Source organism: Ranitomeya variabilis, chromosome 4 (genome assembly GCF_051348905.1).
Source record: "Ranitomeya variabilis isolate aRanVar5 chromosome 4, aRanVar5.hap1, whole genome shotgun sequence".
In the NCBI taxonomy this organism is placed as follows: Eukaryota; Metazoa; Chordata; class Amphibia; order Anura; family Dendrobatidae; genus Ranitomeya; species Ranitomeya variabilis.
In genome coordinates, this window is record NC_135235.1 from 687,000,382 (window position 1) to 687,013,069 (window position 12,688).

The window sequence follows — 12,688 nt, forward strand, 5'->3', positions numbered from 1 at the left end:
AAGGCCTCCACAGCGGCAGAGGACCAATTGGCAACATCAGCACCCTTCTTAGTCAAATCCGTCAGAGGCTTAGCAACACCAGAAAAACCAGTTATAAATCGACGATAAAAATTAGCAAAGCCCAAGAACTTCTGAAGACCCTTTAGAGAAGTAGGCTGCGTCCAGTCACAAATAGCCCGAACCTTGACAGGGTCTATCTCAACTGAAGAAGGGGAAAAAATGTACCCCAAAAAGGAAATCTTTTGAACCCCAAAAACACACTTAGAACCCTTTACACACAGAGAATTCTCCCGCAAGACCTGAAAAACCCTCCTGACCTGTTGAACATGAGACTCCCAGTCCTCAGAAAAAATCAAAATATCGTCCAAATACACAATCATAAATTTATCCAGATATTCACGGAAAATATCATGCATAAAGGACTGAAAAACTGAAGGTGCATTAGAAAGGCCGAAAGGCATTACTAAATACTCAAAATGGCCCTCAGGCGTATTAAATGCGGTTTTCCACTCATCCCCTTGCTTAATTCGCACCAAATTATACGCCCCACGGAGATCAATCTTGGAGAACCACTTAGCCCCCTTTATGCGAGCAAACAAATCAGTAAGCAAAGGCAACGGATACTGATATTTGACTGTAATTTTATTCAGGAGTCGATAATCAATACAAGGCCTCAGCGAGCCATCCTTTTTAGAGACAAAGAAAAACCCAGCTCCTAAAGGTGACGAAGAAGGACGAATATGTCCCTTTTCCAAGGACTCCTTAACATACTCTCGCATGGCAGCATGCTCAGGTACAGATAGGTTAAACAAACGACCCTTTGGAAATTTACTGCCAGGAATCAGATCTATGGCGCAATCACAATCTCTGTGGGGAGGGAGAGAACCAATTTTAGGCTCTTCAAAAATATCTCCATAATCCGACAAAAATGCCGGAATCTCAGAGGGGATAGATGACGAGATAGAAACCAAAGGTATGTCCCCATGAGCCCCCCGACATCCCCAGCTTAACACAGACATAGTTTTCCAGTCAAGAACTGGGTTATGAGATTGTAACCATGGTAATCCAAGCACCAAAACATCATGCAAATCATGCAACACGAGGAAGCGAATCATCTCCTGATGGTCTGGAGTCATACGCATAGTCACTTGCGTCCAGAACTGTGGTCTATTACAAGCCAGAGGCGTAGAATCAATACCCTTCAGAGGTATAGGAACTTCCAGAGGCTCTAAATCAAACCCACAGCGCCTGGCGAAGGACCAATCCATGAGACTCAGAGCGGCGCCAGAGTCCACATAGGCATCCACGGTAATAACTGATAATGAACAAATCAAAGTTACAGACAGAAGAAATTTAGACTGTAAAGTGCCAATAGAAACAGACTTGTCAACCTTCCTAGTACGTTTAGAGCATGCTGATATAACATGCGCGGAATCACCACAGTAGAAGCACAAGCCATTTTTGCGCCTATAATTCTGCCGCTCGCTTCTTGACAGACTTCTGTCACATTGCATTTTCTCTGGCGTCCCTTCAGAAGATACCGCCAAATGGTGCACGGGTTTGCGCTCCCGCAAACGCCGATCAATCTGAATCGCCATTGTCATGGACTCATTCAGACCTGTGGGCGTAGGAAACCCCACCATGACATCCTTAACGGCATCAGAAAGGCCCTCTCTGAAATTTGCCGCTAGGGCACACTCATTCCACTGAGTAAGCACAGACCATTTATGAAATTTTTGGCAGTATATCTCAGCTTCATCTTGCCCTTGAGACAGGGCTATTAAAGCTTTCTCAGCTTGAATCTCCAAATTAGGTTCCTCATAAAGCAACCCTAAAGCCAGAAAAAACGCATCCACATTGAGCAACGCAGGATCCCCTGGTGTCAATGAAAATGCCCAATTTTGAGGGTCACCTCGCAGCAAAGAAATCACAATCTTAACCTGCTGGACAGGATCTCCAGAGGAGTGAGGTCTAAGAGAAAGAAATAATTTACAATTACATTTGAAATTCAGAAACCGAGATCTATCTCCGGAAAATACCTCTGGTGTAGGAATCTTAGGTTCAGACATAGGAGTACGTATAACATAATTTTGTAAATTCTGAACCTTCGTAGCAAGATTATTTAAACCTGCAGCCAAACTCTGAGAGTCCATCCTTAAACAGGAGAGATCAGAGCCATTCAAGGATTAGAAGGAGAGAAAGGCAAGGCTGTAAATAGAGCAGAAATACAACTGATCCAACTAAGGAGCAAACATGAGAGAAAAAAGAAATAAAAAAAAAAATCTACAGACTTCTTTTACTCTCCTTTCTTCTGCCAATTACTTTAACTGTGGCCGGTCATACTGTCGTGTTTCCCAATGGCAAGGGAACATCAGAAACACAAAAATAACAGACGAGCTCTCGGGTGATGGAAACTCAAGCTGACCGTGACCTAAATCTACCACACAACTAATAGTAGCCAGGGAGCATTCCTACGGCTGCCTAGATGCCACGCGCCAGCCGGAGAACTAACTACACCTGGAAGAGGAAGGCACAGACCTGGCTTACCTCTAGTGAAATTCCCCAAAGATGATAGCAGCCCCCACATATATTAACGGTGAGTTCAGAGGAAAAGACATACACAGTATGAAGGTAGATTTAGCAAAGCGAGGTCCACTTACTAGATAGAGGAAGGATACAAAAGAGGACTTCACGGTCAGCTGAAAACCCTTTCAAAAACCCATCCTGAAATTACTTTAAGACTCCTGTGTCAACTCATCACACAGGAGTGGCAATTTCAGTCCACAAGAGCTACCAGTAACAGGAAATGACAAACTGTAAACTGGACAAAAAATACAAAACAATAAGGACAAGAGTCCACTTAGCTGATCAGCAGACTACTAGCAGGAACATGCAACTGAAAGGCTCAGGTTACAATGATGACCGGCAAGGAAGTGAGTAGAGAGCAAGGCTAAATAGGGAACTCCCAAACACTGATGGAAGCAGGTGAGAAGAGGCAGAAAAGTACACACAAGTCCCCAGTACCATCAGCCACCACCAGGGGAGCCCAAAAAGCGGATCACAACACTCTGCACTCTGTGTCTTGCTCTGCACTCAGCTCTGCGCTCTGACTTTGTTCTGCTCTCAGCTCTGAACTCTGGGGCTTTGCTCTCAGCTCTGCTCTCTGTAGCTTTGCTCTGCACTCTGACCTTGCTCTGCACTCTGTGGCTTTGCTCTGCGGCTCCGCTCAGCTCTCGCTCTGCGACTCCGCTCCTTGCAGTTCTACGCCTCCTGCGTTTCTGCAAGTGGTCCCGCCTCCTGCTCTTGGCTCCGCCTCCCGTGTTTCTGCATGTGGCTCCGCCTCCTGCTCTTGGCTCCGCCTCCTGCATTTCTGCACTTGGCTCTGCCTCTTGCTCTTGGCTCCGCCTCCTGCGTTTCCGCACATGGCTCCGCCTCCAGCCCTTGGCTCCGCCTCCTGCATATCTGTTCTTGGCTCTAGCTACTGTGCTTTCGCTCTGCATCTGCTCTTGCGGTCTTTCTCTACCTTTTCTTAAGTCCTCCTGTCTGAACAGATTCTTACCTGTTTTACATACCTGCCTGCAGACCAGTCCCTACCGGTTCTTCCAGTGTACCAGCCTAGTCTGCCTGTCCTGCCAGAGAACAACCCGTGCCCACCTGCCAGTGTCTCTGTAGTACCCGTACCTGCCTGCCAGAGAGCCAGCTGTGCCCGCCTGCCAGTGTCTCTGTAGTACCCGTACCTGCCTGCCAGAGAGCCAGCCGTGCCCGCCTGCCAGTGTCTCTGTTGCACCCGTCTGCCTGCCTGTGTCCCAACCGTGCCCGCCTGCCAGAGTGCCAGCCGTGCCCGCTTGCCTGTCTATGTTCCGTTCTCCGGTGGAATCAGCAGCCACAGCCAGACACCACCCTGGAGTGGTACCTGGTAGCTTTCTGCAGCACAAGCCTGACCTCACCATCAGAGGCTCCAGCGAACACCAAGAAAGCTACTTAGTTACGCCCCTTCCAGGGTAGTCTGGTCTGTGGCACAGTGGGGCCACACCCCCGCACGCCCGCGCCAACCAGTCTGGGCGCAAGTGTGACATATATATATATATATATATACTGTATATCTGTCTCATTTTGCCTTTAGGTCCGATTAGCAGAACCTATCTTCGATGGGCATCATTGGTTTTAAATGTTTTTAAATTTGGTCTTTTGGTATACTCAAAGTATTGAACTATATGTCTTCTTTGGTGATCTCTGATTTAGCATGTCCTTTTTTGTGCACGTGTGGCAGTTTTCCTACATGCTTCAGGATGATCCCATTTATACATTAGATATTTCGCGATAGTGCCCTACGTTCCTTTCTTAAACTTAAAATAATAAATCTCCTCCTTCCCTTATTATCTCCAGTAATTGTATTATTACCCAGGATTTTATGATGTTACATCAGCTCATCTTCTTCTCATTCAGGTCTCTACAATATCTGATCCTCTCAGAGAAGATCTTCTACATAAGAAAATGTTCCTGATTTACCCATCAAGGATTGATATGGACAGAGACAAGATGGCGGAGAGGATATTACACCCCACCATAGAGATCCTCTTCCGGCTTACTGGAGAGGTGAGAGATTCTGATGATGTCACATTACATCATTCTTATCTGTGGGAATAACAGATGGACAGAACTGGAGAGGTGAGGACTGTGGAAATGTCTGTAGTGAGATTTATTAATGTGTCTCTCCATAACCAGGATTACACAGTAGTGAAGAAGACCCCTAGTGAGCGCTGTCAGGACCCTGTGTCTGAGGGATCGGGAAGATCCCTGAGCCCAATCACGGTGCTTCCACCTCACCCCGCTGTACATGAGGACGTCAATGACCAGAAGATCCTAGAACTCATCTACAAGATGATTGAGCTGCTGACTGGAGAGGTGACACTGCTGGGAATGCTGGGACATTATACAGTAACGCTATGAAGGGAACGGTGGATGATGATATCATTGTATGTGTCAGGTTTCTATAAGGTGTCAGGATGTCGCTGTCTATTTCTCCATGGAGGAGTGGGAGTATTTAGAAGGACACAAAGATCTGTACAAGAATGTCATGATGGAGGATCCCCAGCCCCTCACATCACCAGGTAATAGACAGGACTAAATACACACTGCATATAATTATCTGTATGTAAAGAATGAATTCAGTCCATGTATGTGTTTCCTCCAGATCTATCCAGTAAGAGGACAACACCAGAGAGATGTCCCCATCCTCTCCTTCCACAGGACTGTAAACAAGAAGATCTCAATGTTCCTCAGGATCATCAGGTAGATGGAGAGAAGGTGTCATGAGATCTCCACTATGATGTGTAGACGGGTGTGAAGGTCTTGTGCTCAGTCTTGTTTTATCCCCCAGTATTATATGTTTTATACTTGTGTAATGAGAATGGTGGAGATGACAGGATTAGAGCTGGCCATAGATGTGACTTCTCATCTGTCGGTGACTTTTACAATATTTGTTTCAGGGTGAAGATCTGACCCATATTAATACTACAGATACATATGTGAGTGGTGATGAGTGGTGTAAAGAGGAGATTCCTACATATGACTACCCAGGTGAGTAGTAACCACTAAATGCAGAGAAGTCACAGATTGTTCTCAGTCACCGGCTGTGGCTACTTTATCGGTGGTGTAGTCCGCCGGCCTTATTACAATAGTGTGATCACAATTTGGCCTCAAATCCACAACACTCTCCTCCACCCAAAACTGTTTAAATGACTTTGGGCATTGAAAGCCCTTTTCTATAGAACTTACCTCCTGGTGGATCTACCTACCCCCTGGGATTAGAAGACGCTGACACTTACCTGCCCAGATCTGTAAACTACAAAGCCAAATGACAGCGTACGTAGAATGTGCTGACAAGTTAGAAAATCACTTGAAGAAAAATATTATGATCAGCCTGTAAGAGAAAGCGAAGTGTAATGATGCTGTTGGCTTCCTAGAACCCTGATATCTTATTGGATGAATCTACCTTTTCTCCCTTCTGTGCTGCTGAATGTGCTCATATGGTCCCTACAAGACCAGGTCCAGTCTTTCTGGTTAAACTCTGCTTTTATGAGTGACAACTAAGGTAGGGGAACGTCATTGATGGAGTAGCGGGTCACAGGGGCTAGAGCGGGTGGCATCAGTTAATTCCGGTTGCCGCTGCTAAAGAGAAATGAATATTCACTGCATTCCATGCCAATAGGCTTGGAGGGCAATGAATATTCATTTCTCTTTAATAATAATATCTTTGTATGTTTGGCCCCCAACCCCGGTCCTGGTATGCATTGCCCCATCCTTATAATTGGCCCACACCCCCATCCCCAGCCTGGTATGCATGGCGCCATCAGAAAACATTAAAATAAAGTATTACACTTACCTTCCCGGCGCTCCCTTCCAACGTCCTGCTCCGGTGTCAGCAACTTCTATATGCTTGTAAGCAGCGCGTGGCAGTGACGTCATGTCCTGCTCACAAGCAGAGCACAGCTGCCAGGACTATGTGCGCAAAGAGCAGTGAGTATTCATTGCTCTTCAGTAGCACGCAGTGTCAGCCGCCAGCTTTCTGCTGCTACCGGCGATCACGTGTGGCGATACTTATGAGAAATGAATATTCATGAATACTCATTGTTCTCTGCGTTGCTTACAAGCATAAAGCAGTTGCTGGCACCGGAGCAGGAGGCTTCGAGGGAGCGCCGGGTAGGTAATTTTAATGGTTTGGTTTTTTTATTGTTTACTGATGGGGCCATGCATACCAGGATAGGGAGGGGGTTGGGGGTCACTTAAAAGGATAGGGCCTTGCATACCAGGATGAGATTGGGCCCTTAAGTACAGAATTTACCACATTTTGTGCTTCAGTTTTTTTTCCTAATTTCCTCCTTTAAAACCTAGGTGCGTCCTATAGTGCAGTGTGTCTTATAGTCTGAGAAAATACAGTAATTTCAAGGAGGATTGTGATAAACTACAGGAAAAACATTACACCTGTGCCATGTGTAAGATAGCACTTGCTGAATGTATTGGGGGGACACGCCAATCCAAAGAAAACTTCATAACCCCACGGAGTTATAGCAATCACCTCCACAAGTGCTTCCTGGTGTTCTGTCCCCACATGAGGCGAATGGAGGTGTGGTTGATTAATAAGCGTTGTGAGAGAGATAATCGTACCTTCGGTATTTTTCTCCACGTGAGGCAGACAGGACCACTGCTGCTCAGCGTCCGAAGAGATGATGCACTCCAGGGATTGTGCAGTCCAGACTTGTTTATTTTGTAAATCTGGACATACAGCGTATAACTAGTAATACAGTACTTTCTCCAGAAATGCAGGTGTAGACCAGGTACAGTAAGATGTAGCACCAAGTATGACTGCAAGTGTGAGCAACAAAAGAGGTCAAAAGACTGATGCCTGTTATGATCCCAGTGGCTGAGGATCCGAACTCTGACCAGCTAAGGCTACGTTCACATTTGCGGTCTGCGCCGCAGCGTCGGGTGCCGCAGCGTCGCCGCATGCGTCATGCGCCCCTATATTTAACATGGGGGCGCATGGACATGCGTCGCACTTGCGTTTTGCGCCGCATGCGTCACTGCGGCGCCCGCGTCCGGGCGCAGAGGACGCAGCAAGTTGCATTTTTGCTGCGTCCAAAATCAATTAAAAAAAGGACGCATGCGGCGCAAAACGCAGCGTTGTGCATGCGTTTTGCTGCGTTTTTGTTTGCGTTGTGCGTTGCGGCGCCGACGCTGCAGCGCACAACGCAAATGTGAACGTAGCCTAAGTACTAAATCATAGACCAGCTCTGGGAAGGTGGTAACTGGACTGACCGCATACCTGATCCTAACCACACACAACTATAGGTAGCCGTGGAACGTGCCTAAAATCCTAGACGTCTCTTCACGGCCTGAGAAACTGACTAATCCTAAAGAGAAATCAAGACCTCCCTTGCCTCAGAGAAATGATTCCCAAAGATATAGAAAAGCCCCCCACAGATAATAACAGTGAGTTAAGGGGAAAGTACAAACACAGAGATGAATCAGATTCAGCAAAGGAGGCCCGCTAATACTAGATAGCAGAAAAATAGAAAGGGGTCTATGCGGTCAGTGAAAAACCCTCTAAAAATCCACTCAGAGCATGCGCGAGCCCTCACACCAGCTAACGGTGTGAGGGGAGCAAGTCTGAACCCCAGAGCTACCAGCAAGCAAAAAATCACATGTTAGCAAGCTGGAATAAACTCATCATACAGAGAACAAATATTGATAACAGATGAGTAAAAAACTGAAAAGCAAACTTAGCTTGTCTTGGAAAGACTGAGACCAAACGTAGTGAGATGAAATCAGAATAGGTCTGAACACATTGACAGCCGGCAACAAATGAAGTTGCAGCTGAGCTAAATAGAAAACCTCCCTGGTGGATAACGAGACAGCTGATCCAGCCAACCCCGCAGGAAGATAAACAAACCACCAGAGGGAGCCCAAGACAACACTCACACAATACCAGTTGTGACCACAAGAGGGAGCCTACTAACAGAGTTCACAACAGATGCCTTCCTAAGCCTGGTTAAAGTGTGTCCTTTCACAACAGCAAGTAACTGAAACTGAAATGGCTGCCAGAGGAAGAGAAGACTTGACCCCTGAACCGGAAGTGGAAGACATGCCCACAAGAATAATTAATAACAAGCTGCCATACGGAAAAAGCCATTGGGTGGCAGCAGAGTAAAATATAACAACATACATAGAAACTGAAAAACATACATGAAACAGCACACTCCCCGTCTGAAATTCCGTAAGGGATTTCGCTATATTAATGTCCTTGAAATAAAGTCCAACAACCTAGAAAATGAAACCAAACATGCATGTAATGCAATAATAACAACTTTTAACAAGATAAGACATTAATTTAAGTCAGTTCCTGAGATAATCCAAAGGAAAACCCATCTTCGGATCAGAGAAGCCGCACTAGGCCAAACTATCTGTGACCCACTATAATCCAACGGACAAAGTACTATTGCAGTGTTCTGTTCATAGTTTATCCTACCGGAATGTCCTCGATCGATAGTACCAATACGAGCTCGTGGATTGGCCTCTGAAATGTCTTAGGTACACCTTTCCTAAGGACCTTCAGCTCCACCTTCCGGACCTTACCGTCTTCACTAGGGAAAGTCTTTGTAATGATTCCCATAGGCCAGTCAATCCTTTGAGCTTGTTGTTCCTTCATTAACACGATATCTCCTTCTTTCAAGTTCAGTTTACTCTGTCGCCATTTTCTTCTTCCTTGCAGAACCACAAGATACTCCTTTCTCCACCGGTTCCAGAAGTAATCGGCGAGGTACTGTACGCGTTTTAACTGCTTCTGGTAGGAGTTTGCGTGAGTAAACTCTCCGCTGACTGTTAGCGGGTCCCCGATCTTTTGGGTAAGAAGAGTAGCCGGTGTAAGAATAGTTGGCATTTCAGGATCCATTGACACTGGGACAAGGGGTCTTGAGTTGATTATGGCAGAAACTTCAGCCAGAAGAGTGTTATGCCCCCAATGGCAGAGGGTCTCAGAGGTTACAACAAAGTCTGCAAACACAAAAAACCAGCTCATAGGGAAGTGGTAACTAGGCTGACCGTATACCTGATCCTAGCACAACAACTAACAGTAGCCGGGGAACGTACCTACGTTGATTCTAGACGTCTCGCGCCAGCCGGAGAACTAACTAACCCTATAAGGGAAAATAAGACCTTTCTTGCCTCCAGAGAAAAGACCCCAAAGTTGGATACAAGCCCCCAACAAATAATAACGGTGAGGTAAGAAGAAAAGACAAACGTAAGAATGAACTAGGTTTTAGCAAAGAGAGTCCCACTGACTAATAGCAGAATCTAGGAAGATGACTTATACGGTCAGCAAAAAAACCCTATCAAAATATCCACGCTGAATATTCAAGAACCCCCGAACCGACTAACGGCGTGGGGGGAGAATATCAGCCCCCTAGAGCTTCCAGCAATATCAGGAATCACATTTTGTACAAGCTGGACAAAAATAAGAACAATGCAAATAACCAAAAATAAGGAAGCAGGACTTAGCTTATCTTGCAAAGAACCAGGACCAGCAGACAGGAGCAAACAGAAATGAACTGATTACAACGATGCCAGGCACCAGACACCCCTGGCCTAACGAACCAGGTGGGTACCAAGCTGGGGAAAGACAATCCCAGTGTCATACCACTAGTGACCACAAGAGGGAGCCAAAAAGTATAGTTCACAACAGTACCCCCCCCTTTAAGGAGGGGTCACCGAACCCTCAACAAGACCACCAGGGCGATCAGGATGAGCAGCGTGAAAGGCACGAACCAAATCGGCCACATGAACATCAGAGGCGACCACCCAGGAATTATCCTCCTGACCATAGCCCTTCCATTTGACCAGATACTGAAGCCTCCGTCTAGAGAAAAGAGAATCCAAGATCTTCTCCACCACGTACTCCAACTCGCCCTCAACCAACACCGGAGCAGGAGGCTCAACAGAAGGAACCACAGGCACAACGTACCGCCGTAACAAAGACCTATGGAACACGTTGTGAATGGCAAACGACACCGGAAGATCCAAACGAAAGGACACTGGATTAAGGATTTCCAAAATCTTATAAGGACCGATGAAGCGAGGCTTGAATTTAGGAGAGGAGACCTTCATAGGAACAAACCGAGAAGACAGCCATACCAAATCCCCAACACGAAGTCGGGGACCCACACCGCGGCGGCGGTTGGCAAAACGCTGAGCCTTCTCCTGTGACAACTTTAAGTTGTCCACCACATGATTCCAAATCCGCTGCAACCTATCCACCACAGAATCCACCCCAGGACAGTCAGAAGGCTCAACATGTCCCGAGGAAAAACGAGGATGAAAACCAGAGTTGCAGAAAAATGGCGAAACCAAAGTAGCGGAACTAGCCCGATTATTAAGGGCAAACTCAGCCAATGGCAAGAAGGTCACCCAATCATCCTGATCTGCAGAAACAAAACACCTCAAATAAGCCTCTAGTGTCTGATTAGTTCGCTCCGTTTGGCCATTAGTCTGAGGATGAAAGGCAGATGAAAACGACAAATCAATGCCCATCTTAGCACAAAAGGATCGCCAGAACCTGGACACAAACTGGGATCCTCTGTCAGACACGATATTCTCAGGAATGCCGTGCAAACGAACCACATTCTGAAAGAACAAAGGAACCAGATCGGAAGAGGAAGGCAACTTAGGCAAGGACACGAAATGGACCATTTTGGAAAAACGATCACATACCACCCAGATGACAGACATTCCTTGAGACACCGGAAGATCTGAAATGAAATCCATGGAAATGTGTGTCCAAGGCCTCTTCGGGACAGGCAAGGGCAAAAGCAACCCGCTGGCACGAGAACAGCAAGGCTTAGCCCGAGCACAAGTCCCACAGGACTGCACAAATGACCGCACATCCCGTGACAAGGAAGGCCACCAAAAGGACCTAGCTACCAAATCTCTGGTGCCAAAAATCCCCGGATGCCCTGCCAACACCGAGGAATGAACCTCGGAAATGACTCTGCTGGTCCATTTATCAGGAACAGTCTGTCAGGTGGACAAGAGTCAGGTCTACCAGCCTGAAATCTCTGCAACACACGTCGCAAATCAGGAGAAATGGCCGACAAGATTACTCCCTCTTTAAGAATACCAGCTGGCTCTGAGACTCCAGGAGAGTCAGGCACAAAGCTCCTAGAAAGAGCATCAGCCTTCACATTCTTCGAACCAGGCAGGTACGAGACCACAAAGTCAAAATGAGAGAAAAACAATGACCAACGAGCCTGTCTAGGATTCAGGCGTTTAGCAGACTCGAGATACATCAGATTTTTGTGATCAGTCAAGACCACCACACGATGCTTAGCTCCCTCGAGCCAATGACGCCACTCCTCAAATGCCCACTTCATGGCCAACAACTCCCGATTCCCAACGTCATAGTTCCGCTCAGCAGGCGAAAACTTCCTAGAAAAAAAAGCACATGGTCTCATTACAGAGCAACCAGAGCCTCTATGCGACAAAACAGCCCCTGCACCGATCTCAGAAGCATCCACTTCAACCTGAAAGGGAAGTGAAACATCAGGCTGACACAAAACAGGCGCCGAAGTAAACCGGCGCTTCAGCTCCTGGAAGACCTCCACGGCTGCAGGAGCCCAATTAGCAACATCAGAACCTTTCTTGGTCATATCCGTCAAAGGTTTAACAACGCTAGAGAAGTTAGCGATAAAACGACGGTAGAAGTTAGCAAAACCCAAGAACTTCTGAAGACTCTTAAAAGACGTGGGTTGAGTCCAATCATGAATAGCTCGGACCTTGACTGGGTCCATCTCCACAGCAGAAGGGGAGAAAATAAAACCCAAAAAGGGAACCTTCTGCACTCCAAAGAGACACTTTGAGCCCTTCACAAACAAAGCATTCTCACTCAAAACCTGAAACACCATCCTGACCTGCTTTACATGAGAGTCCCAATCATCAGAAAAAAACAGAATATCATCCAGATAAACAATCATAAATTTATCCAGATACTTCCGGAAGATGTCATGCATAAAGGACTGAAACACTGAAGGAGCATTAGAGAGCCCAAAAGGCATCACCAAGTACTCAAAATGACCTTCGGGCGTATTAAATGCAGTTTTCCATTCATCTCCCTGCTTAATGCGCACAAGGTTGTACG

The 12,688-nt window shown here is 46.5% G+C and overlaps 1 protein-coding gene across 1 annotated transcript in view; it reads left to right on the forward strand.

The window, feature by feature from the left end:
* LOC143767630 (uncharacterized) overlaps positions 1 to 12,688 on the forward strand; it is an 81,122-nt gene that overhangs the window by 46,724 nt on the left and 21,710 nt on the right. Inside the window, exons 6-10 of the mRNA XM_077256067.1 lie at positions 4,447 to 4,596; positions 4,726 to 4,905; positions 4,988 to 5,111; positions 5,195 to 5,292; positions 5,490 to 5,580. Of these exons, the coding sequence (XP_077112182.1) occupies positions 4,447 to 4,596; positions 4,726 to 4,905; positions 4,988 to 5,111; positions 5,195 to 5,292; positions 5,490 to 5,580 (643 nt within the window). The remainder of the gene's footprint in view (positions 1 to 4,446; positions 4,597 to 4,725; positions 4,906 to 4,987; positions 5,112 to 5,194; positions 5,293 to 5,489; positions 5,581 to 12,688) is intronic.